The sequence below is a fragment of the Myotis nattereri genome (genome assembly GCF_964212035.1).
Source record: "Myotis nattereri genome assembly, chromosome: 3".
Classification (NCBI taxonomy): Eukaryota; Metazoa; Chordata; class Mammalia; order Chiroptera; family Vespertilionidae; genus Myotis; species Myotis nattereri.
This window is the reverse complement of record NC_138077.1, coordinates 116,516,353-116,542,120: the sequence shown is the minus strand read 5'-3', so window position 1 is coordinate 116,542,120 and position 25,768 is coordinate 116,516,353. Positions and strand designations below refer to the sequence as shown.

Below are 25,768 nucleotides of genomic sequence, written 5' to 3'. Positions count from 1 at the left end.
GAAGCTAGTCTTTTGTTCTGTTAACAAAAGTATCCATAATGGAATTTTTCTGAAGTATCCATAATGTATTATTTTTATTTCTGGCTACTTCACTCATCTTTGGCAGGAGATAGATATCTCTGGGTGTTGGGATTGTGACATTTTAATTTTTCAGTGTAAAAGTTTTTTTATTTTGTACAAATATGCTTTGGTAATAATTAAATTGTTTTGGAAAATAAACTAGAAAAATCAAAATTTTTTTCTCTAAAGTGTTTCATGGACAGCACAATAAAAAATCAGTATCTGTGAATCTAGGATATATAGAAAAGTTATAATATAAAGGTGATAGTTAAAAATTATGTACTTTTGTTTCCAAAGGGGGAGATTTCTAATATATTAAGAAAACAGAATAACAACATGATCTAGCCCTGTTCCCAGATAAACACCAGTTTTATTCAAAATAATCACATAATTTTAAGAATTTTTATAAAGCAGTTTTACAAAAAAATAACCCCAGTGTCATTAATTCTGGAAATTCTATTTTACACATTAGTACTACCTAAGTTGAACTGTAATATTACAATCATTCCAGAGCTCCTCTAGATTTCATTCTTAAAGTAAAAAAATTTTCTATTTTATTTTTCATGATAAATGATGCTACTGAAACTTTACTTGGTAGATTTTTAGTTACTTTGATGATTTTTGCAATCTTACAAATAAGCAACACATATATAATGTATATAAAATAATAATAAGCCAGTCTAATGGCTTGAATTGGAGGCCAGGGAGTTGCATTTCGTTAAACCCAAATTGAACAGAGTTGAATTTAGGTTAATACAGAGAAAGGCATGTTCTGGATGTGTTGTCCTTTGTATTTCCTGAAGCATCAGATGAATTGTAAAAAGTTCAAAGAACTTCTTATTACTCCTGTAAGAGAATGAGTACATTAATTTAATTACACAGACTTAAGGAATTCATTTGTAATTATATTGATAACATGTGTAAATGTAGAAAAATGGCATCTGTTTTTAAAAATAGTGAAGAAAATAGGTAACTAAGAAATTAACATGCCACCTAGCTGGTGTGGCTTAGTGGTTTAGCATCAACCGAAGAACCAGGAAGTCACGGTTTGATTCTTGGTCAGGGCATATGCCCAGGTTGCAGGCTCCATCCCTAGTAGGGGGCATGTAGGAGGCAGCTGATCAATGATTCTCTCTCATCCTTGATGTTTCTCTCTCTCTCTTTCTCTCCCTTCCTTTTTGAAATCAATAAAAATGTATTTTTAAAAAAGAATTAACATGCCAAGACAAATAAAGTGGGTTTTATAAGATAGGCCTAAAATAACAAAGTATTCAAGGAAAAAGAAAATGGTTCATCCTCCTGAAAACTGCAGCAATTCACTATTACAACAGTTGAGAATTGCTTTTTCTGTAACAGCTAGAAAAAGTCAAATACAAGTACTAGATCAACATATTTTAAGTAAGCTGGGCTTTTTAAAGTAGCAGAATATTGGTTTACCTTTTGCCTTTGTACCAAAAAAACTTTTCAACCATCCTCTTTCTAATAACCAGTTAGTAATTTCATGATCAATTAGTTAGAATTATATCTGATTACATATTTCTTATTTCTTGTCTACATATACTTGTATCTTGGGAGAAATTATTAAATAACTGTATATAACCATCCATTTGATACAGAAGAATTTATATCTTTGTGGTTTTAAAGATTTACTTTAAGACTGAGCATCAACTGTTCCCAACCCAAGGCTGTATTTGCAATTTTGGGACCACTTAAAAAAATCCCATGAATTAACACCTAAGGAAGAATGAAACCTAAGGAATGTAATTGCAGTTTCATGGTACCACAGGTTAACTATAACAGGCCTTATTGAGAATTTACTGATTACAAATCAAGACAATCATATTACAGTCAGTCTTCAAGAAAAGGAAGACAATGATTTGGTAAGTTTAACTGACACCAGATGAAAACCAATGATTTGGTGAGCTGAGTATGAGATTGTAATTTGATAACTAATAATTTACTATGATGTGGTAGGTACCAAATAGGGCATATGAACCCACTATCACATATCTGCAAATAATTTTAAGATGCATTTATACTTGAATGAAGCCTGGTAAATACCTAAGTTCACCACCATGAAAATCATGGCTGAGGGGAAAGAAAGGGCACAGAGGAGCTGAACCAAAACTATAATTTAACTGTCATAAAAACTGGACTATACCAAGATTCTAAGAAAATATAGCTTCAAAATCCATTTATAATTTTTAAAATGATTATACCAATATTTGCTTAAGAGGAAATATAAAAAGAAAGCCCCTAATTCTTACAGTAAAATCCAAATTAGTGGCAGGAAGCTCATATAGATTCCTAAAATATACATTATTCAAAATCTTTTCTGCCTGCTTCTTTCTCATTCCCTAAACTAACTTTAGTAACTAACTTTAGTACATAATAAGAATCTGACAAATTTACTTTATTATCATTTTTATTTTCACTTGTGGTGGTACAGAATACCAACCAGTGTGCAATAATTTGTTCTAATACTATCACTTGATTGCTAAAAATTGTTCTTAGTTTTACATACTCTGTGGTATTTAAAGTTCACTTAGCAGAAACAACAAGACATTCTAAGATTAAAACTATAATTTTACTGTATCACTAAGTATTAAACAAGTATTAACATGCATGAATCTCAATTTTCTACATTTACTAAAAATTTTGATTTAATAATCAAAGTTGAACTAGTATAGGATTCAGAAAGGTCTAAATGAGCACAAAAATATATTTTTAAATAAAAGTATTAGTAATAAAAAATTCTTACTTGATTTTAGAAAGTTTCTGTAGAATAATACTGAGTTTTTCTAGTATTTGAAGATCAAGCTTAGGGGTTCGAAGCAGCACAGAACAAGTACGAAAAAACAGAGTGTTGCTACAGGCTTCCAGGAAAGGCTGCAAGGATTCTGCAAAACAAATCCCAGTGCTTTACTGTTAGGGAGTAGCCATAAATAAATAAATAAATAAATAAACCAAAATAAAATCAGAATTGTATGGGGTATTTTTAAATATTGAGTTGATTTTCATAAATAAACTTTGAGGCAAAAATATCATCATCTTAAAAATTAAAATACCCACTGGCTCTTGTTGAACAATGCAAACCAAAGATAAGATTATTAAGCAGAATTGAGCAGAAATCCCATGTCTGAAAGAAAGGGGGGAATCATTTCTTCAATAAGTTCATAACAGTAGGCTGAATTTAAATAATTAGCAATAAGAAATTTTGTTGGGATAGTAAAAGTTTTTTAATACTCTATATTTAACAATTTCATTTCAGTGTTAATGACAATTCATATGATCACTAGATACGGAATAGCTTTTTAAGCATATAAGCAAAAAGGGGGGAAGACTCATAAAAGAAAGATTGAAAATTTTCACAATAAAAATTTTAAATGTCTATGTAAAAGAATTTGTAAATTAAAAGGCAAAATCTCTAAAAAAACAAAACAAAGCAGAAGGGAAATGCCAAACTTATTTTTGTAATTTATTTGCCAGAAGATTGATTACTATTAAAAAAAAAAAAAAAGATGGACCTAATAGTTTTAGTAATGAACAAACATCACATTTAATAGCAATATTAAAATATTTCCTCTAATTAATTGAATAAATACAGTAAAAATATTAAACCTTAATAGGATAAAATAATAGGAACTGGAAAATTTGTATCAAAAGCCTTAAGAGTGTATACCTTTGAGTCAGCAATTCTGCCTCTTAGAATGTGCCTGATAGAGACATATGCCAAGGTTTATGAATAAGGAATACAGTAAAGTTTGTAATAGTGAAAACTAAAAAGCTCTGTTAGGGCTGCTATGAGTTGGACAAAATAATATATAAAAACGTCTTTTTTTTAAGGTGTTATTATTGGCAATTAGGGAAGCTTGAACAGAAACAAAAAATATTAAAATGGTCTTTTAATATTAATGGCCAGTAGGGGAGAGCAGTTCGGGGGATCAGGCCAGCAGGGGAGAACAGTGGCCTAAAAATGGCCTAAAAATAATCACGGCCTTTAAAATAGTTAAATTCCTCTGTAAAAAGTCTTTGTAAAATTCAGAAGTTCTCACAATGTATATACAGGACTTGATTTCAAACACAGATACATAAGTTAATAGTTATAAAAGACATACAAGTATGATGGGTTTGCATTCTTCATTCTGTTTGCATCCATCAACACAGCTTGAAAATCTATATGACTGTATCTTGATAGTGTACTGAGTAAAATACACTACAGCAGGTCCTCAAATAATGTAGTTTCTTTCATCTAATGTTTTGTTATGATGTTAATGGGATACCTTAGAAATTTAACTCTTGTTTATATCAATTAGCTGTGATAAAATTGGTTTCATTCACATTGTTTCACTTAAAGTCAAAGAACCTATTGACAATGACATTAAGCAAAAACTTACGGTATTAAATAACAGAATCAACAAAATGCAAAAAAATAAAGTCATAGGAATCTATACTAATAAAAGGGTAATATAATAATTAGACCGGATGTCTTCCAGACATCCTTCTGGATGTCCTTCCAGACAAAGCCACAGCAGCTTCAAGGGCCGAGGGCTGGTCGGTCCAGCATCACGGTCCCTTTTGCAGAGGCAGGGGGGAGAAGGCGCCATGGGAGAAGGCAGAAGGGAGAAGGCAGAAGGCGGCAGTTAAGCAGTTAGAGGGATCAGGCCAGGAGAGGAGAGCAGTTAGAGGGATCAGACCAGGAGGGGAGAGCAGTTAGGGAGATCAGGCCGGCAAGGGAGAGCAGTTAGGGGGATCAGGCCAGCAGGGGAAAGCAGTTAGGGGGATCAGGCAGGCAGGGGAGAGCAGTTAGGGGGATCAGGCAGGCAGGGGAGAGCAGTCAGGGGGATCAGGCCTGCAGGGGAGGGCAGTTAGGGGTGACCAGGCCTTCAGGGGAGGGCGGTTAGAGGGGCAATTGGCAGGTAGGCGTCAACCAGGCTGGCAGGTGAGTGGTTAGCAGCTGTGGGCAAACTATGGCCCGCGGGCCGGATCCGGCCCGTTCGGCTGTTCTATCCAGCCCGCGGAACCGAAAGAGTGGAGGGTTCTCTTGCTCTCCCCTCCGCTCCTTCACTAGCAGCAGTGTTAACATGGCAACGTCGGGAAACACGGCCGCAGCTCCTTCTTCTGAGTCCAGTTTAAGAACCCATTGTGGCCCTCGAGTCAAAAAGTTTGCCCACCCCTGGGTTAGGGGGTGATCAGGCTGATGGGCAGAAGCGGTTAGAGGCAGTCAGGCAGGCAGGCAGGCGAGTGGTTGGGAGCCAGCAGTCCTGGATTGTGAGAGGGATGTCCGACTGTCCATTTAGGCCTGATCCCACTGGGCATCCCTCTAGCAGTCCCAGATGGAGTGGGTGAAGGCTGGGCTAAGGAACACGGCCCCCCCCCCCCCCCATGCACAAATTTCATGCACTGGGCCTCTAGTCATGAATAAAAGAAGGTCAGAACCCAGACATGGTGCTCAGCCTTTGGAGGGGACTCCCTGAGCCAGTACCCGTGTGAATAAAATAGTTCTTTTCTGAATCTCCGAGTGCATATGGTTTGTTGCTTCCCCCCAGCCTGAGTTCTGGCATAACAAGGGAATGTGTGGGGGAGGGGTAGTACAGGTGCAACAAATCAATGAGTCTCTCTCTCACTCTCTCTCTCTCTCTCTCTCTCTCTCTCTCTCTCTCTCTCTCTCTCTCTCTCTCTCTCTCTCTCTCTTCCTTGCTTTCCATTCTCTAAAAATCACTGGAATTAACAACAACAAAAAGAAAATGACAAGGGCTTTTGGTCAAGATAAGAGAATAGGAAAATGCAGTATTCACAGCTTCCCACAACCACATCAAAATTACAGCTACACAACAGAACCACCACCGTTTAAAACCACCTGGAATACGGCTAAACAGAAGTCCTAAAGCTAAGGCTATATAGAAGATGCCACATTGAGACTGGTAGGAGGGGTGGAGACTCATAATGGACTGCTTCTACACCCACATAAATATCAGGAGTGAGGCCCTGGCCAGGTAGCTCAATTGGTAAAAGCCTTGTCCCAATTCACAAAGACTGCAGATTTGATCCTCAGTCAAGGCAAATACAAGAATCAACCAATGAATGCATAAATAAGGGGGATAATAAACTGATCTCTCTCTTTCCCTGTCTCCCTCTATCTCTAAAAAATTCATTTAAAAAAATCAGGAGGGATATATCAGCTATGCAGGTCTCCTTCTATAGAGCAAGGGGTCCAAGACAGGCCCCCCCCAGCTAAGGTTCCAGTAACAGGATGAAAAGTTCACTAACTTTTGGTTGGGAAAACCAGTGGGGATTGTGGCTGAGTGATATAGAGGATGCTGGAATCCCTTCTTAAAGGGCCAGCACATGGAATTATTCACTGATGGACTCACTAGCTCTGAGCTCTAGCACTAGGGAAGCAGCTCCAAAGACACCAGAAACAAAAGGGAGGAACTGAATTGTATGGCTTTAGGGCAAGGACTGGAAGGGAAGCTTTCTACCAGATAGAAGTACTAGCAAAAGACATTGTTCCTCTTTTCAGTCCTTGCCCTATAGGCACAGGAAGGTGCCATGTCAGATACTCCATCAACGTGACTACAACCACCATGGAGATTCCTTAAAACCCCAACCCATTGGGATAAAAAATGGCAGCAGAACTGGTGGATGCTGCACAGACATGCTCCCAGGAACAAGCTGGAAATACAACTGAAATACAGAAAGGCTTTCTGAATAATAAACAGAAAACTCACAGGAGAGAATGCTGATACCCAAGGACTGAAGATGGAGACCACATAAGACTGGTAGGAGGAGCTGAGGCATGAAAGGGCTGGCCGGGCAACCACAGACAGCAACTGAAGTCCTGGAGAGATATCTCAGCTGTGGAGGGGTGCCAATAAGAATTCTGGGATCTAATTCCAAAGCTGGGCTCCCCAGCAGAGAGCACCAAACTGAGGAGATAACCCACATAACATCTAGCTGTGAAAAGCAGTGGGGTGCTGTCTGCCAGGGAGTGGCAGCTGAAAGTTTGGGAATCCTCTTAAAGGGCCAACACACAAAAATTCCCTGTGGAGCCACCCACCTTGTACTCTGACAGAGGGACAGTGAAGTGGACTGGAGCTGTGAGACCAGAACCCAGGACTAGGAACTTGGGTGATAGAGCTCAGAAGGCAGACACCCCAAGTTTCCAGGGCTGAGTCATTCCCTCATTCAGCAGAAGACATCTTTCCCACATAGAAATTTGCCTAGCCTGGGGGGAAGACAGTTGACACACCCTATAGGAAAACACCTTGCCCTGAGGCCACATAAGAGATTAAAATGAACAATTAGCCTCCAGGCAGAAGCAACTGCTCCATCCTGTTGAAAAAACTCTCCCTACACCTGAAAACAATTACCTGGGGGCAATTCAAGCTGGAATCCTATTAGTCTCTAGACAGAGGGAGTGTCTCTGGAGGTTTTGAGTCTTTGCCTGATCCAATTAGTCAGAAACAGCTTTTAACACTGTCCAGCAGGAGAGATTGAGAGGTGTAGAGGATCTAACTAATACATAGTCACATACCCAGACAACTGAAATGAGGAAACAAAGAAACAACCCCCAAATGAAAGAACTAGAGAATTCTCCAGAAGAAGAGATAAATGAAGCAGAGATAAGAAACTTATCTGAAACAGAGTTCAGAGTAATGATGGTAAAAATGCTCAACAATATGAAGAAAGATACAGTAATTATGAAAAAAGAACAGTCTGACATAAAGAATGACATAACACAAATAAAGAACACATTGGAAGGAATACACAGCAGATTAGGGGAAGCTGAGGATCAATTCAGTGAATTAGAAGACAGAGTTGAAAATATCACTCAATTAGAGAACCAAAAGAAAAAATCAATTAAAAACCAGGAGGACAGCTTAATGCAGCTGTGGGACAACGTGAAACGTAACAATATTAGAATAGCAGGTGTGTCAGAAGAGGCAGAAAGGGAGAAAGTAATAGAGAGGTGTTTGAAGAAATAATTGTAGAAAACTTCCCTAACCGGGTAAAGGAAAAAGTCACACACATTCAGGAGGCACAGAGAACCCCAAACAAGAAGAACCCAAACAGACCCATGCCCAGACACATTATAATTAAAATGCCAAAAATTAAAGACAAAGAGAGAATCATAAAGGCAGCAAGAGAAAAGAAAACTTACCTACAAAGGAGTTCCCATAAGAGTGACACCTGATTTCTTATCAGAAACTCTACAGGCCAGAAGGGAACGGCATGAAGTACTCAAGGTAATAGAAAGCAAGGATCTGAGACCAAGATTACCATATACAGCAAGGATATAATTTAAAATAAATGGTCAAATAAAGAGCTTCCCAGACAAAAACAGGCGAAAAGAGTTCATCACCACCAAGCCAGCATTAAAAGAAATGCTAAAGGGATTGCTGAGAAGAAGAAACAGAGAGAGAAACCTAGCCATACAGAATTAAAATGGCTATAAATAAGTACCTCTCAATAATAAGGCTAAATGTAAATGGATTAAATTCTCCAATCAAAATGTGTAGGGTAGCTGAATGGATATAAAAAGATGACCCAACTTTATGCTGTCTACAAGAGACCCACCTCAAAAAAAAAAAAAAAAAAAAAAAAAGACACACACAGGATGAAAGTGAAGAGATGGGAAAAATTTTTCCATGCAAATGGAAAGGAAAAAAAAGCTGGAGTAGCAATACTCATATCTGACAAAATAGACTTTAAAATGAAGGCCATCACAAAAGACAACAAAGGTCACTACATAATACTAAAGGGATCGATCCAACAAGAGAATATAAACCTGGCAAACATTTACGGACCCAATAAAGGTGCAACTAAATATATAAAAAAACTTCTAGAGGACTTTAACGGAGACATTGACAACAATACAGTCATAATGGGGGACTTCAACACCCATCTGACTTCCCCGGACAGATCTTCCAGACAAAAACTTAACAAGGAAACAGAGACTCTAAAGGACACACTGGATCAGATGGATTTAATAGACATTTATAGAGCATTTCACCCCAATGCAGCAGAATATACATTCTTCTCAAGTGTACATGGATCATTCATAAAGACAGACCACATGTTAGGACACAAAACAAGTCTCTACAAGTTCAAGAAGATTGAAGTCATATCAAGCATCTTCTCAGATCACAGTGCAATGAAATTAGAAATCAACTACATTAAAAACACCCCAAAACATTCAAATACGTGGAGGCTAAATAGCATGTTATTAAACAATGAATGGGTTATCAACGAGATCAAGAAAGAAATCAAAAATTTCCTGGAAACAAATGAAAGTGAATACACAACAACCCAAAATCTCTGGGACATAGCAAAACCAGTCCTGAGAGGGAAGTTCATAGCACTACAGGCATATCTCCGGAAAAAAAAAAAGAAAGAAAGAAAAGAAAAGAAAAAGAAAAATCAGCAATAAACTAACCCTACAACTGAAAGAACTAGAAAGAGAACAACAAGACAAGACCAGAGTAAGCAGAAGGAAGGAAATAATAAAGATTAGAGCAGACATACATACCATAGAGATTTTAAAAAACAACAACAATCAATGAAACCAAGAGCTGGTTCTTTGAAAAGATAAACAAAATTGATACACCATTATCCAGAATCATCAAGAAAAAAAAAGAGAGGACCCAAATAAATAAAATCAGAATCAAAAGTGGAGAAGTAACCATGGACACCACAAAAATATAAAGGACTGTAAGAAAATACTATGAACAACTATATGTTAACAAGCTGGACAATGTGGATGAAATAGAAAAATTCCTAGAAAAATACAATATCCCAAAACGGAATCAGGAAGAATAAAAAAAAAAAAACTGAACAGGCCAATAACAACTGATGAAATAGAAGCAGTAATCAAAAAACTCCCACCAAACAAAAGACCAAGTCCTGATGGCTTCACAGGGGAATTTTTCCAAACAATCAAAGAAGAACTAACACATATACTCCTCAAACTATTTCAGAAAATCCAAGAGGAAGGAACACTTCCAAACTCTTTTTATGAGTCCAGCACTATCCTAATACCAAAACCAAATAAAGACACTACAAAGAAAGTGAATTACAGGCCAATATCCCTGATGAACATAGATGCTAAAATTCTCAAAATATTAGCAAATCGCATCCAAAAATATATTAAAAAGATCATAAACCATGATCACGTGGGATATATTCCATGCATGCAAGGCTGGTACAATATTCATAAATCAATAAATGTGATATAATCACATAAACAAATTGAAAGACAAAAATCACATGATCATATCAATAGACAAAGAAAAAGCATTCGACAAAATCTAACACCCATTTTTGATAAAAACTCTCAGCAAAGTTGGAATACAGGGAGCATATCTCAATATGATAAAGGCCATATGTGACAAACCTACAGACAACATCATACTCAATGGACAAAAACTGAAACCATTTCCCCTAAGAACAGGAACAAGACAGGGATGCCCACTCTCACCACTCCTGTTAAACACAGTACTGTAGGTGCTAGTCATAGCAATCAGACGAGAAATAAAAGGCATCCCAATTGGAAAAGAAGAAGTATTATTGTCATTATTCGCAGATGACATGATACTATACATAGAAAACCCTAAAGACTCCATCAAAAAACTACTAGACTTAATAAGTCAATTTGGCAATGCAGCAGGATACAAAATTAACTGAAAATTAGCACTCAGAAATCTATGGCTTTTTTATACACCAATAATGAACTCACAGAAAGAGAAACTAAAAAAAAAAAATCCCATTTACCACTGCACCGAAAAAATTAAGATACCTAGGAATAACCTTAACTAAGGAGGTAAAAAACCTATACTCAGAAAACTACAGGACGTTGAAAAAAGAGAGGAAGACATAAACAAATGGAAGAATATACCGTGTTCATGGATTGATAGAACCAACATCATTAAAATGTCCATACTACCCAAAGCAATCTACAGATTCAATGAAATCCCCATTAAGATACCAACAGAATATTTCACAGACCTAGGACGAATTCTCCAAAAATTCATCTGGAATAAAAAAAGGCCCCGAATAGCTGCAGCAATCCAGAGAAAGAAGACAAAGTAGAAGGGATCTCAATACCAGCTATCAAGCTATATTACAAAGCCACTGTTTTTAAAACTGCATGGTATTGGCACAAGAACAGACATATAGACAAATGGAACAGAACAGAGAACCCAGAAATAGACCTAAGCCATTATGCTCAATTAATATCTGACAAATGAGGCAAGAGCATACAATGGAGTCAAGATAATCTTTTCAATAAATGGTGTTGGGAAAATTGGACAGTTCATGAAAAAAAAAAATGAAACTAGACCACCAACTTACACCATACACAAAAATAAACTCAAAATGGATAAAGGACTTAAACATAAGATGGGAAACCATAAAAATCTTGTAAGAATCCATAGGCAGCAAAATAGCAGACAAATGTCTTAGCAGTATCTTTACCAATACAGCTCCTAGGGCAGTGATTCTCAACCTTGGCTGCACATTAGAATCACCTGGGAATCTTTTTAAAATCCTGATTTCTGGGCCTCATCCTTGGATGAGGGTAGCTGGGCCTTGGAGAATGAGGCCCAGAAATGAGGATTTAAAAAAAATTCCCAGGTGATTCTAATGTGTAGCCAAGGTTGAGAACCACTGTCCTAGGGCAATGGAAACTAAAGAGAAAATAAACAAATGGGACTACATCAAAATAAAAAGCTTCTGTACAGCAAAAGAAACCATCAACAAAGGAACAAGGAGAAACTAAGATGGCGGCATAGATAAACACTGGGAAATTGCTGCTTCCCGCAACAATTGATAAATGCATCAAAAACACAAGGTGGACATCATCCAGAACTACAGGGGGGCTGGCTGAGTGTAAATTCTACAACTAGAAGGAAAGAAAAGCACACTGAGAGCCAGAGGAGCTGCGGAGGTGGAGTGCAGAGGTACGGGGGCTCGCGCGCGCGGAAAGGGTCTGGCACCTGAGGGCGAGGCTGTCTTTTTGAATCCGGAGGGAGACACAAGCTCCCGATGGCTCTGAAATCCGGTTCCGGGAAGTCTCTGGGAACCCAGGACTCATACGGGGAGAAACTGGACTGTCTGGCAGCGGGCGAGCTTGAGAGCGGCTTTCCCTCAGAGGTGCTTGCAACCATTGCCGGGACACTGGGACTCACGACTCCTTAGGGCGGGGCTGAGGCTCCACCATAGCTGCTCTTTCCGCCCTTAGATTCCTTGAGACCCCGCCCCGCCCAGGCTGCGACAGAGGCTTTTGCATATGAATGCCCTGGCCATTTGAAACCTGTAATTACCTAACAAACTGCAGCTGGGCAAGACAGACCTAGAACTTCCAAGAGAAGGCCCAAGGCCCCACAGCAGCTTGCATTGCTTCACAGCTGAGACTCATCAGGGCACCTCCAAACTCCAAAAAAGGAAGGGGAATCTGCAGTTCTCTTCATAGCTCCTGCTGTGTAACCTCAGGCAGAGGCTAAATTAGCACCTCCTTAGATCCAAGAGCCACTGTGCCCAGTGGTCAGAGGGGGGCCATCCAGATCACAACTCCTCAGATCCATAAGGGACACACTCAGGGGGCAGTCTCAGTGAGCACCAAAGCCCCACTGAAGCAAGTCTTGCCCCAGAAGGGTGTCTCCAGCACAGAAGTTCTCCCACTGCAGACACAGCTGATTCTCACTGCCAATTGGCCTGGAGGTCAATTCCTCCCAGTGATCCTGCAACAACCAAGGCATAGCTACAAGACTGTGCACAAAGCCCACAAGGGGGTGTACCAAGAGTGTCCACCTCAGGTAACTGGGGAGGCTGAGCCACTGGGCCCTACAGGACACCTAGCACACAAAGCCACTCTATCAACACAGGGAAGCAGCCAAAATGCGGAGACAAAGAAACAGGTCACAAATGGCAGAAATGGAGGAAAGCAAACGACTGGATATAGAGTTCAAAGCCACGTTTATAAGGTTTTTCAAGAATTTTATGGAAACCGCCGATAAATTTAATGAGTCCCTCAATAAGTATAGTGAGACCATGGAGGACATGAAAAAGGACCAACTAGAAATTAAGCATACACTGACTGAAATAAAGAATAATCTACAGAGATCCAACAGCAGACAAGAGGATCCCAAGAATCAAGTCAAAGATTTGAAATACAAAGAAACAAAAAATACCCAACTGAAAAAGAAAAAAGAAAAGAGATTCCAAAAATATGAAGATAGTGTAAGGAACCTCTGGGACAACTTCAAGCGTACCAACATCAGAATTATAGGGGTACCAGAAGAAGAGAGAGGGCAAGATATTGAAAACCTATTTGAAGAAATAATGACAGAAAACTTCCCCTACCTGGTGAAAGAAATAAACTTACAAGTCCAGGAAGCGCAGAGAACCCCAAACAAAAGGAATCCAAAGAGGACCACACCAAGACACATCATAATTAAAATGCCAAGAGCAAAAGACAAAGAGAGAATCTTAAAAGCAGCAAGAGAAAGACAGTCAGTTACCTACAAGGGAGTACCCATACGACTGTCAGCTGATTTCTCAACAGAAACCATGCAGGCCAGAAGAGAGTGGCAAGAAATATTCAAAGTGATGAATAGCAAGAACCTACAACCAAGATTACTTTATCCAGCAAGGCTATCATTCAGAATAGAAGGTCAGATAAAGAGCTTCACGGATAAGAAAAAGCTAAAGGAGTTCATCTCCACCAAACCAGCATTATATGAAATGCTGAAAGGTATTCTTTAAGAAGAGGAAGAAGAAAGGAACTCTTACCATTTGCCACAGCATGGATGGAACTGGAGAGCGGATAGATACCACATGATTTCACTCATTTGTGGAATATAATGAACAACATAAACTGATGAACAAGGACTGATCCAGAGACGGAGAGGCATTGATTGGACTGTCGGGCTTTGGAGGGAGGGTAGGGGAGGGTGGGGGTAAGGGGGAAAGATCAACCAAAGGACTTACATGCAGGCATATAGGCCTAACCAATGGACATGGACAACGGGGGGGTGGGTGAAGGCATGAGCAGGGGGGTAGAGGGTAACGTGGGGACAAGGACACATACGTAATATCTTATTCAATAAAAATATATTTAAAAAACACACACACACACACACAAAAAACAAAGGAACAAGAAATCCCACTGCATGGGAGAACATATTTGCCAATGTTATTACTGATAAGCATTTAATCTCCAAAATTTACAGGGAACTCATACTACTTAACAAAAGAAATATAAACAATCCAATAAAAAAATGGGCAAAGGACCTAAATAGACACTTCTCAAAAGAGGACATAAAGAAAGCCAAGAGACATATGAAAACATGCTCAAAATCACTAATCATCAAAAAGCTTTAAATCAAAACAACAATGAGGTACCACCTCACACCTGTTAGAATGGCTATCATCAACAAATCAACAAACAACAAGTGCTAGTGAGGATGCGGAGAAAAAGAAACCCTCGTGCACTGCTGCAGGGAATGCTGACTGGTGCAGCCACTGTGGAAAACAGTATGGAGTTTGCTCAAAAAATTAAAAATGGAATTCCTATTTGACCCAGAGATCCCACTTCTAGGACTATATCCCAAGAAATCAGAGGTACCAATCAGAAAGGATATATGCACTCCTATGTGCCACACCAAACTCAGTCCCTGGTGGAAGAACTCAGTCCCTGTTTGGGAGCCATATGTGCCATGCCAGCATGACCAAGGGTGATCCCGAGTTGGGGGGTGAAAGGATTAAGGAAAGACAGACAAGAGAATAATAGCTGGGTCTCAGTGGGACGCAGCCTCCCTGATGAGGAGACAACGACAGTGCCCACAAGCCCTGTCTTTATTTTATAGCAGATGCCACGAGGCAAAGTAGGGGCATGATCATGTTGTTTACAGCATTCTTGTGAGTTTCAACCTCACTCAACTACATGCACCCGAACTCTATCACAAGGCACGTGGGGCTACATGTTTGGACCATAGGTTCAAGCATACAACCACAGCCGTTGGCTATAATTGTGCTGGGAGGGCCCTGCCCTCCAGCTGGGACTTGTATGTGGCAATGAGAGGACCCCGTCCTTTCATTAGTCCAAAGCTTGAGTCTGGCCAAAACACCGTAACCGCGCCCACACTCCTATGTTCATAGCAGCACAATTCACCATAGCTAAGATTTGGAAACAGCCTAAGTGCCCATCAGCAGATGAGTGGATTAGAAAACTGGTACATCTACATAATGAAATACTATGCTGCTATAAAAAGATGGGACTTTTACCATTTGCAACAGCATTCATGGAACTGGAAAGCATTATGCTAAGTGAAATAAGCCAGTCAGAGAAAGATAAATATCATATGATCTCACTTATATATGGGATATAATGATCAACATAATTTGATGAACAAAAATAGATCCAGAGACAAATGGCAGGGGACGGGCGGGGGGGGGGGGAGTGTTAGAGAGCAACCAAAGGACTTGTATGTATACATATTAGCATAACCAATGGACACAGACACAGGGATGGTGGAGGCTTACCCGGGGTGGGAATGGCTAGGGGTGGTGGTGGGGGACGGGCATCAATTGTGGGAAAAGGAGACATATGTAAAACCTTAGTCAATAAAAAAAGAAAAAGAAAAAAGAAACTTACAGACAAAAAAAAAAATCTTCCTGCCCTAGCTGATTTGGTTCAGTGGATAGATCATCAGCACGCGGACTGAAAGGTCCCAGGTTCAATTCTGGTTAAGGGCACATGCCAGGGGTTGAGGGCTCGATCCCTAGAGGGGGGCATGCAGGAGGCAGATGATTGATGGTTCTCTCTTATCATTGATGTTTCTATCTCTCTGTCCCTCTCCCTTCCTCTCTAAAATCAATAAAAATATATTTTTAAAAAAATCTTCCTGCCCTGCTCAATGGTTAGAGCATCAGTCCATGGACCAAAGGGTTGCAGGTTAGATTCCTGGTCAAGGGCACGTACCTCAGTTGCGATTCGATACATGGCCCAGGTCAGTACTCTCTCTAAAAATTAATGGGGGGGGGGGGATCCTCTGGTGAGAATTTTTAAAAAACGTTAAAAAGAAAAACACCTTTCCACTGTGTTTCCTTATGGAGAACGTTTGTCATGTGAAAACTTTTAACTGGAAAAACAGGTTATATGTATGCAGAATTTGTGACTAGAAATATTGTGTGTTCATATTAGGTTGGCGCTTTGTTCAAAATATCACATTTATCATTTCATTGAAACGATCCTGGCCTTAACCTCTCTAATAATAAAAATATAATAGGATGACATAATACATTAAAAACAGCAAGAAGTAAAAAAATGATATTGCCCAAATGAAGAATCACTGACAAGGAAAAATAGGTAGCTACACTAATCTAAGAAATACAGATATGCTCACAAATGAGTTCTAGATCTAGCATGTAGCAGGGTCTAACATACTTGATGACTCTTCGCTATCTTTAGCTTTATAAATTTTTGTTACTCATATTCAGAGGTAATTTAAACCAAATTCAAGTATATTTCTTTGCAAAAGTTCCTAATATTTTCTTATACTTTGATATTGTAGACAGATTAATGCAACTGTATATACCACTAGGATCTACACATGTTAAAAAAAAAAAAAAAAGAAAACCCAACATCATGAAGAGTATTCATAGAAAAAAGATAAAAAGTAACATTCATAGGAAGTAATGTACATAATGGTAAGAATTTTTTTCTTCTCTTTTTTTAGGTAAGACTTTTTTAAGTTCGTTTGTAGTTTTCCAAATTTCTATCATTTTTATAACAAAGTTTACTTAAAAATAAGGTCTGCAAAATGTACTCAAATATATTATTGTCATCCAAAACTTAAACAGTAGCATGGTACCTTAGACAAGGCCAAAATGTGAACAAATTAAATAATACAAATTTAAATCCCTCTATTTAAACTAAGTCTGATAAGAAAAGGATTATCCAATCTAATAATAGACAAACATGGTAATTAACCATAACTTCGCTACCCTTCCCATTGGATAATCAGGGCGATATGCAAATTAACTGACAACCAAGATGGGGGCTGGCAGCCAGGCAGCTGAAGCGAACAGGAGGCTTGCTTGCTCCAGTGATGGAGGAAGCCAACGTTCCCTGCCTGCCGCTGCCGGCCTCTAAGCTGCAGTCTAAGAAACTATGTTGGAATTATAGAAGCTAAACAAACCCCAGAAACCTGCTTTCAGCCAGCCGGGCCTCAGAGCTGGAGTTGTAACAGTGTTTCAATTATAGAAGCTAAACAAGCTCCAGATACCTGCTTTCAGCAGCCAAGGTCTCAGAGCTGGAGCCGGGCCTCAGAGCTGGAGCCGGCTCTCAGCTCCAGTGACAGCCATAGAAGGTAAATAAATCCCAGAATAAAAAACAAAACAAAACAAAAAACCAACCAAACAAACAAACAGAAAAAAGGAGAGGTTTGGAGCTTCAGTCACCCGCCAGCCTGAAAAGGGCCTTCAGCCCCTCACCCAGACTGGCCAGGCACCCCAGTGGGGACCCCCACCCTGAAGGGGGTGTGACCAGCTGCAAACAGCCATCATCCCCTCATCCAGGCTGGCCAGGCACCCAAGCGGGACCCCCACCCTGATCCAGGACACCCTTCAGGGCAAACCAGCCGGCCCCTACCCATGCACCAGGCCTCTATCCTATATAGTAAAAGGGTAATATGCCTCCCAGCACCAGGATCAGCAGAGCCGTGAGGCCTCCTGGCACTGGGATCAGCGGAGCCTCCCAGCAATGGGATCAGCGGAGCAGCGAGGCCTCCCAGCACCGGGATCAGTGGAGCAGCGAGGCCTCCCAGCACTGGGATCAGTGGAGCCACGAGGCCTCCTGGCCCCTGGAGCAGCGTGACAGGGGACAGCGCCCAAACCTCCTGATTGCCCTGCGGCTGTGTGTGTGACAGGGGACGGGGACACAACCTCCCTATCCACCCTGCTCTGTTCGTGACAGGGGAAGGCGCCCCAACCCCCTGATCGGCCCTGCTCTGTGCCTGATAGGGGGGAGCTCCCCAACCCCCTAATCAGCCCTGCTCTGTGTGTGACAGGGTGTGGTGCCCCAACCCCCCATGGGCCCTGCTCTGTGTGTGATGCTGTGGAGCCGCAACCTCCCCATCGGCCCTGCCCTGAGTGTGACAGGGGGGAGTGCCCCAACCCCCTGATTGACCCTGCTGTGTGTGTGACAGGGGGCGGTGCCCCAACTCCCCAATCGGCCCTGCTCTGAGCCCGACCAGGGGCTGCGGGGCAGGCACCTAGGGATTGGGCCTGCCCTCTGCCACCTGGAAGCAGGCCTAAGCCAGCAGGTTGTTATCTCCCGAGCGGTCCCAGACTGTGAGAGGGCACAAGTGGGGCTGAGGGACACCTGCCCCCCTGCCCCCAGTGCACAAATTTTTGTGCACCAGGCCTCTAGTTCTATATAATAAAAATGTAATATGCAAATTGTCCCCTCGACCAGGAGTTTGACCACACACTATGGACATGCACTGACCACCAGGGGGCGACATGGAACATGGCAGGCGTCGGCGATGCCCTGATCAATCGCCCCATGGCAGCGGCAGGGAGGGGGTCGCCACCCAGCTCCAAGGTGCTAAGGGAGCTGGGCGGGGGTGGGAGGGAGCTGGGCCCCAGGCTGGGATGGGGAACTGGGGGTGGGTTGCAGCAACCAACCACCCACGGCACCCGGGCAGGGGGGCTGCAACCTCTCACTGGCTACCTGGGGGCAGGGGTGACCGGGACCGAGATGCGGTGAGAATGCGGGATGTCTGCTGAGCTTGCTCTCAACTCCCCTTGCTACTTTCCCCAGGGACGCTAGGGCTTGCACACCGAGGAAGCCCCCACGCTCAGGTGCTGGGCACCCACGAGGAGCTCGCCCTGCACCCATGCGGCCTCTTCCGAGTGAGCCGGGCTGCAGCTGCCGGGACCACAGGAGTCAGTGAGGCTCCTCGTGGTTCGCACAGGAGCCAGTCTGCGAGGCTGGCAGGGAGAGGGCACACTGCCTGCCTGGCTTCCGTGCAGCACCTCTGGGCAGCCCAGAGGCCCACACTGCACCCCGGCCTGTGGCACTGACTGCACTCACTGCATCTCCACGTGGGGACTCAGGAGCTGTGACTCAGGTGGAGGGGGCATGCGGGGACCTAGGGGCTGCCCAGGGCCCAGAGGTCAGCTGTGACCTGCCCTTCCACACCAGACACTCGTGCTTCCATCGCTTGCCAGGCCTAAGGATCACACTCATGCACGAATTTTGTGCACCGGGCATCTAGTTTGGCCTAAAATTAAACTGAAGTTCTCACATAGCTGAATCTAAATAGGTGAGTAATAACTTTCCACCACTGACAGGAAAAATAAAAAGAAGTTAAAAAGTAATTTTCTAAAAGCAACACTACTAAGATATTATATAGTATACATGCATGCCCCAAATATATATAATTAGAAGCCCTCAATCTAAAAAAAAAATTGTGCTCAAAATATATATGTTAAGGTAAATCAAGGTGCAGGTCTTTTTTTTTTTTTTTTTAAATCCTTACCCAAGGAGTGAAGATATTTTTCTCATGGATATTTAGAGAGAGGAAGGGAAGGAGGGGGGGGGGGGGGGGGAAGAGAAACACTGATGTGAGAGACACACATCTACTAGTTTCCTCCCTCACGCACCCCAATCAGGACTGGGGATGTAACCTGTAACCCAGGTTTATGCCCTTGACTGGAAATAGAACCTGCAACCTCCAGTGCCCCACCCCATAACAAAGAAACAGAATTTCCGGAGGATGAGGCCCAGAAATCAGGATTTTAAAAAGATCCCCAGGTGATTCTAATGTGCAGCCAAGGTTGAGAACCACTGCTCTAATGCTTTCTGTAGCATAGCTTAACAAATAAAACCTAAGCCAGAGTCAATGTACTTGAATCTAAGAAAACAAAACTCAAAAACAACTAATCATAAACATTCAACTAGATTTTCTTGAGCCCGAGAAAATTAAACTCAAGAACAATTATTATAACAGCCAAATCACTAAATTTCCCCAAATAAGGCAAATATTCAAGCTACAGCCAATTACTTGCTTTGCCTTTTTCCCCATTATCTTTGCTATTAAAACCTTTGTCCCAGGTCCCATCTGTGGAGTACCCTGACTCATTTTCAGTTTTAGTGCTGCCCATTCAAATCATTTGCTCAAATAAACTTTTCAAAATTTAATGTGTCTCAGTTTATCTTTTTACAATACCATTAAAAAACAATAGAAAATGAAATAAAACAAATATACAAAATACAAGTCCAAACGTTTTAAATTATTTTATTGGATTTAACAGACATAAAGTTAATATTAAATTACTATATAGGTTTTTAAATACTTTCCATACTGACCTCCTGGGTAATCAGTAGTAGGCACTTTGGGTAGTGCAGGGCTAAATGTCAGCCCATGACACCTAGCTCCAGCTCCTTGCTCTGAAGCTCCAAAGGGCTTCAAAGGAAGCCCCAATGTTCAGCAGAGTATTGCAAACACAGTGCTTGAAACACAGTGCTACACACACACAGCTGGCTACTAATGCACATTAGATGGGTGAGATAAGCATCTGCAAATCAATTCTACCAAGATTTCTTTTCCAACAACTTTTCCATATGAATTAAAAAAAATAGCATGTGGAAATTATGTATGTAGTGAAATGAGTTTCCCATCTCAAATCTAGAAAGAAAAAATATAAAACCAATAGCTAGAGAAGTATTTGCTGTATTAATCTATCATTCATTTATCCCTTTAACAAATTTTGTTGGCTCACTAATACCAGGTACTAGATTATTAAAAATAGAAAATATATCAAGAAAATTTATATAAATATCAAAGATCTTCCCATTATGGAACTTCCAAAAGTTTCCCATCACTAAAAACAAAATGGCTTTCTAGCAATCCACACTAGTATTTGCTTCATTTACTCAAACTGAGCAAGAAATGGTAACTTTGGATTTGAACATGAATGAGGGTAAAGAAATGTAAATGAACTGAACATCTGTTGACTAATCTATGGTAAAATTATTTCTCCAAATATGCACCCATCTAATGTGCATTAGTAGCCAGCTGTGTGTGTGTAGCACTGTGTTTCAAAGTCATTTCACCCAAGCAGGCCCACTGTTTCCTAAAATTTTACTTTGTTTTTCTTTGGCTACAAGATTTCACCTGCATCAGACATATTCAGACAAATTTGTTTTCGATGAATAGATATTTGCATCTGGTGGGATTTTTGTTTTTCTCATTAAACAAAAAATTTTGTGAAACTAGTTGGAAATCTACACACCTAAACAAGTAATCTTGGATCTCTGTCTCTCAGTTTACTAATTTTTCACTTTCTGCTCTATACTTTAAATTAATACATTAAATTACTTACCTAGGTAGCTAGTTCCCCAACTATAATCAATTATCTTAATGGTAACAAATGGCTAAAAATATTAGCAAAATAGATCAGTGAAAATATGACATTTTGGGGCTAGAGAAAACAAACAAACCTGGAAAACCTTTTCATGGTGATATATGATAAAATGCCCTTTACATCCAGAATCAGAGATCTGGGTTCAAGTCTGAGTTCTACCTCTCTACAGCTGTGGAATTCACGGACAAGTTACCCAATTTTTCCAGGCCTCAGTTTTCCTATTAGGCATCCTTCAGAGGGATGTTGTAAAAGGAAATAAAATTGTATATAACAGGGAATTGAAAATGTGAAACCATACACCAACTGTACCTAGTAAGAAGTATAACCATACTTTGCACCCAGCCATTAGGGATTCACCAGCATGGACCATCAAGTAAGATAGATTGCTTACTACCACACTGAGCAATGGCTTTCCAGTTTTACTTTCCACTTTCTGGAAGGCATTAACATTTTAATTTTAGCAGTGCTAGAGGGAAGAGGAATAGGTAAAAGGACAAACTACAGTGAAAAAGAATTTATTGAAGTAAAATGACTGCTTGTTACAAGTCAAGGGGTTACTCTAGATTGAAAGAGCTAAGGCAACCAAAGCTAATATTTATGGTAAACATCCCTATACATATCTGTGCTAAATTAGGAACCACCAGTAACAAAAGAACTAGTTGTATCAATATAATAAAACCGTAATATGCAAATCGATCAAATGGCAGAATGACTGGTCACTATGACGTGCACTGACCACCAGGGGACAGACGTTCAATGCAGGAGCTGCCCCCTGGTGGTCAGTGTGCTCCCACAGGGGGAGCGCCACTCAGCCAGAAGCCAGGCTCACAGCTGGTAAGCACAACGGCAGTGGAGGGAGCCTCTCCTGCTTCTGCTGCAAGCGGGTGGTAAGAAGCAAGGGGTCCCAGACTGCGAGAGCCCCGATTGTGAGAAGGATGTCCACCTGGTGGGATTGGGCCTAAGCCAGCAGGTGGACATCCCCCAAGGGGTCCCAGACTGCGAGAGGGTGCAGGCTGGGCTGAGGGACTCCCCTTCCAGTGCACAAATTTTGTGCACCGGGCCTCCCCACAGACTACAAAATATTACAAATCTACACTAATAAAAGAGAAAAATGGTAATTGGCGTACGGCGATACCGTTTTCATTGGCTAATCAGGGCTATACGCAAATTAACTGCCAACTAAGATTGGCAGTTAACTGACAACAAGATGGCGGCTAATTTGCATATGTAGGCACAATGCAGGGAGGCGAAAGGGAAAGCAGGAAGAAGCCCCCTGCCACTGACAGTGATCGGAAACCCAGGGGGGAGCTAAGAGCTGGGGGGCAGGGCAAAGGCGGCCCTGGGGCCGCCTTTGCCCTGCCCCCCAGCCATGATCGGAGAATCAGGCGCCTTTTCCGCCCTGGCCAGTGATAGCAGGAAGTAGGGGTGGAGCCAGCGATGGGAGCTGGGCACGGTCGAAGCTGGCAGTCCCAGGAGCTAGGGGTCCCTTGCCTGGGCCTAAAGCGAAGCCCACGATCGCGGCGCCCCCCGCTGCCACTGCAGGTCCCCGCTGCCTGGGCTGGACGCCTAGGCCAGAGGCGTTAGGCCTGGGCAGGGGCGGAGCCTGCAACCGCGGGGAGCTGGCGGTCCCCTGCCCAGGCCTGACACCTCTGCCGGAGGCCTCAGGCCTGGTCAAGGGGCCGATCAGGCGATCGGAGGGTGATGGGGGTCAACGCCTGAGGGCTCCCAGTATGTGAGAGGGGGCAGGCTGGGCTGAGGGACACTCTCCTTCCCCCCCCCCCCACCCAGTGCACGAATTTCGTGCACCGGGCCCCTAGTATGAATATAAAAGAGTAGCCTCCAACAAAAAACAGTAAGGGTGAAGAGGCAACAACACGACAATGGCTGTCACTGTGCTCACTTTAAGTGAAGAAACATTTGGTTATCTCACTCTGAGAAAACAGGAAATATAAGAATAGATCTGTCAGAATGATGAGACAAAAGAGAAAGAAGAAGCTTGCGTATATGAGTAACATTTGCAAAGTATATCCACATAACTGAGATGACTACTGGAAATTATAATAAGTTAGTGAAAATCTGGACAAAGGGTTAGGTTTTATAACTTAGTGATGCTATTAATGACTCTATTATACAACTATTAAAATATTTTAAAGCATTTCTATTATAAAATACAATGTTATCTGATATATAGAATTATATATTCAGAACAAATGAGAAAAATCATCCCACCATAATTTCTTTAATGTATATAAAACTTTAAAACTTACTGGATTCCACTGTCATCTGAAGCAAACTATCAATGACATTGGATAAGAGCCCTTTACTGGATATTCTTAGGTGATTTAATATTACTGGAACAGCTTGATACTCCAAAAATAAGATTTTTCCTTCATCTGTCTTCAAGTCCAAACAAAGAGAATCAAATGCCTGAGCCAGGTAGTCAGCTGAAAAACAATATGCAAAATCCACTTCCATATTAATAGTCCAGCTGGTAACCAGAAACAGAAGGTACAAAGGGAATATCATAACTTATCAAATTCAAAAGTGAAACAATTTAAATGACCAGAGATTACAGGCTAAATTTAGATATTCCATGCCTAACTAATTTGTTAGGACTCAAGTGGGAAAAGAGAAAAGGAACTACATTATGATATAGTAAATTTTATTCAAAATTTTCATATTTTAACATTGAAATAATAATAAACCCCATTTCTATGTTATATCAAGAAAACAAATGATGTTTAATAGTAAATATCACAATTAGTGTTATTTTTCATATTTGATTATAACAATCACTTCCATAAATTTAAACAGTATTAGTATTTCTTTTACAACAGCTACTAAGATTATACTTTTTGTTGTTGCTGCTTTCTAAATGTTTACCTATTTCAAGATATCACTTTATAAAAATTTGCTGAATGAGATTTATACTAGGATTTCTGTCTCCTAATAAAGATAAAACATTAGCATTAAAAATCAACTTCAGAAGATTGGATTTGCGCTAGTGTGTTACTTTTTGTTATACATCTGCCATTATGAACAGCAAGATTTCATCATGGCCAATGTTATGATGGCACCTGCCAGATCAGAAGCCTGGAACTTTCTTATAGATGTTCCATAGATGATTGGGAAGCTTGAAAAGCCAGGATTAAGAAGTATAAATTTAACCAGAATCAATACAAATGAACTATTAAGATACTCATATAATTATACTTCAATACACCAAACAACCCAAGATACTATTCTTACAATGATTTTACATTGTGCTTTTAACAGCACAAGAATATCCTAGTTGCCTGGCTGGTGTAGCTCAGCAGTTGAGCATCGATCCAGGAACCAATAAATCACCAGTTCAATTCCTGGTCAGGGCACATGCCTGGATTACAGGCTCAATCACCAGTAGCGAGCATGCAGGAGGCAGCTGGTCGATGTTTCTCTCATCGATGTTTCTCTCTATCCTTCTCCCTTCCTCTCTCTCTAAAAATCAATAAGAACATATTTAAAAAAACACACAATATCCTAGTTTTCTAAAACTCTCATCCCAACATACTATGCAAAAGAATAAAAAACTGTTCACGTCATGCAAGTACTAGTGAGTTAAATTTTCTACTGAGACTTCTATTTAGACTCAAAAATGGTCCTAGCTGGTTTGGCTCAGTGGGTAGAGCCTGCAGACTGAAGGGTCCCTCCCAGGTTCGATTCTGGCCAAGGGCACTTGCCTGGGTTGCGGGCTCAATCTCCAGTGGGGGGTGTGCAGGAGGCAGCTGATCAATGATTCTCTCTCATCATTGATGTTTCTATCTCTCTATACCACTCCCTTCCTCTCTGAAATCAATAAAAATATGTTTTAAAAAAAAGACTCAAAAGTGCCCTTGAAAATATGGCAGAATCACTTTATTAAGATTCACTGTCTTTTGGCCTACTGTTGTATTTCTTCTCTGCTGTTTCAGCTCACATAAACTAAAGAAATAATTAAGGACCCTAATTATTAAGAATGAAAAGCTGAGAGTAACCTGTGTGAAATTAAAATATATGTAAAAGAATTTTTAGAAATTAAGATCTGTGCCTATGGATCACTGCATTTTTACTTTTGATAGAATTTAGTTCAAGAAACCCTAAAATTATTGCATTTAATTTTTGTAGTTTAATAAAATAAAACATTGTAAATAAATGTATATTTAGGTTAAGCAAAGTTGCTAGATTCTGTCTAGACTTGCCTTATTTAACAACCTACCTTTATTTAGAAACAACTCAGGCAGAAGAGTATAGATGA

The 25,768-nt window shown here is 40.8% G+C and overlaps 1 protein-coding gene across 1 annotated transcript in view; it reads right to left on the bottom strand.

Annotated features, from left to right (window-relative positions):
- Positions 1-404: 404 nt before the first annotated feature.
- CCDC138 (coiled-coil domain containing 138) overlaps positions 405-25,768 on the bottom strand; it is a 175,167-nt gene continuing 149,803 nt past the window's right edge. The window contains exons 13-15 of the mRNA XM_081086186.1: positions 23,763-23,939; positions 2,822-2,960; positions 405-906 (exon numbers count right to left, since the gene is read on the bottom strand). Of these exons, the coding sequence (XP_080942312.1) occupies positions 741-906; positions 2,822-2,960; positions 23,763-23,939 (482 nt within the window). The 3' untranslated portion in view covers positions 405-740. The remainder of the gene's footprint in view (positions 907-2,821; positions 2,961-23,762; positions 23,940-25,768) is intronic.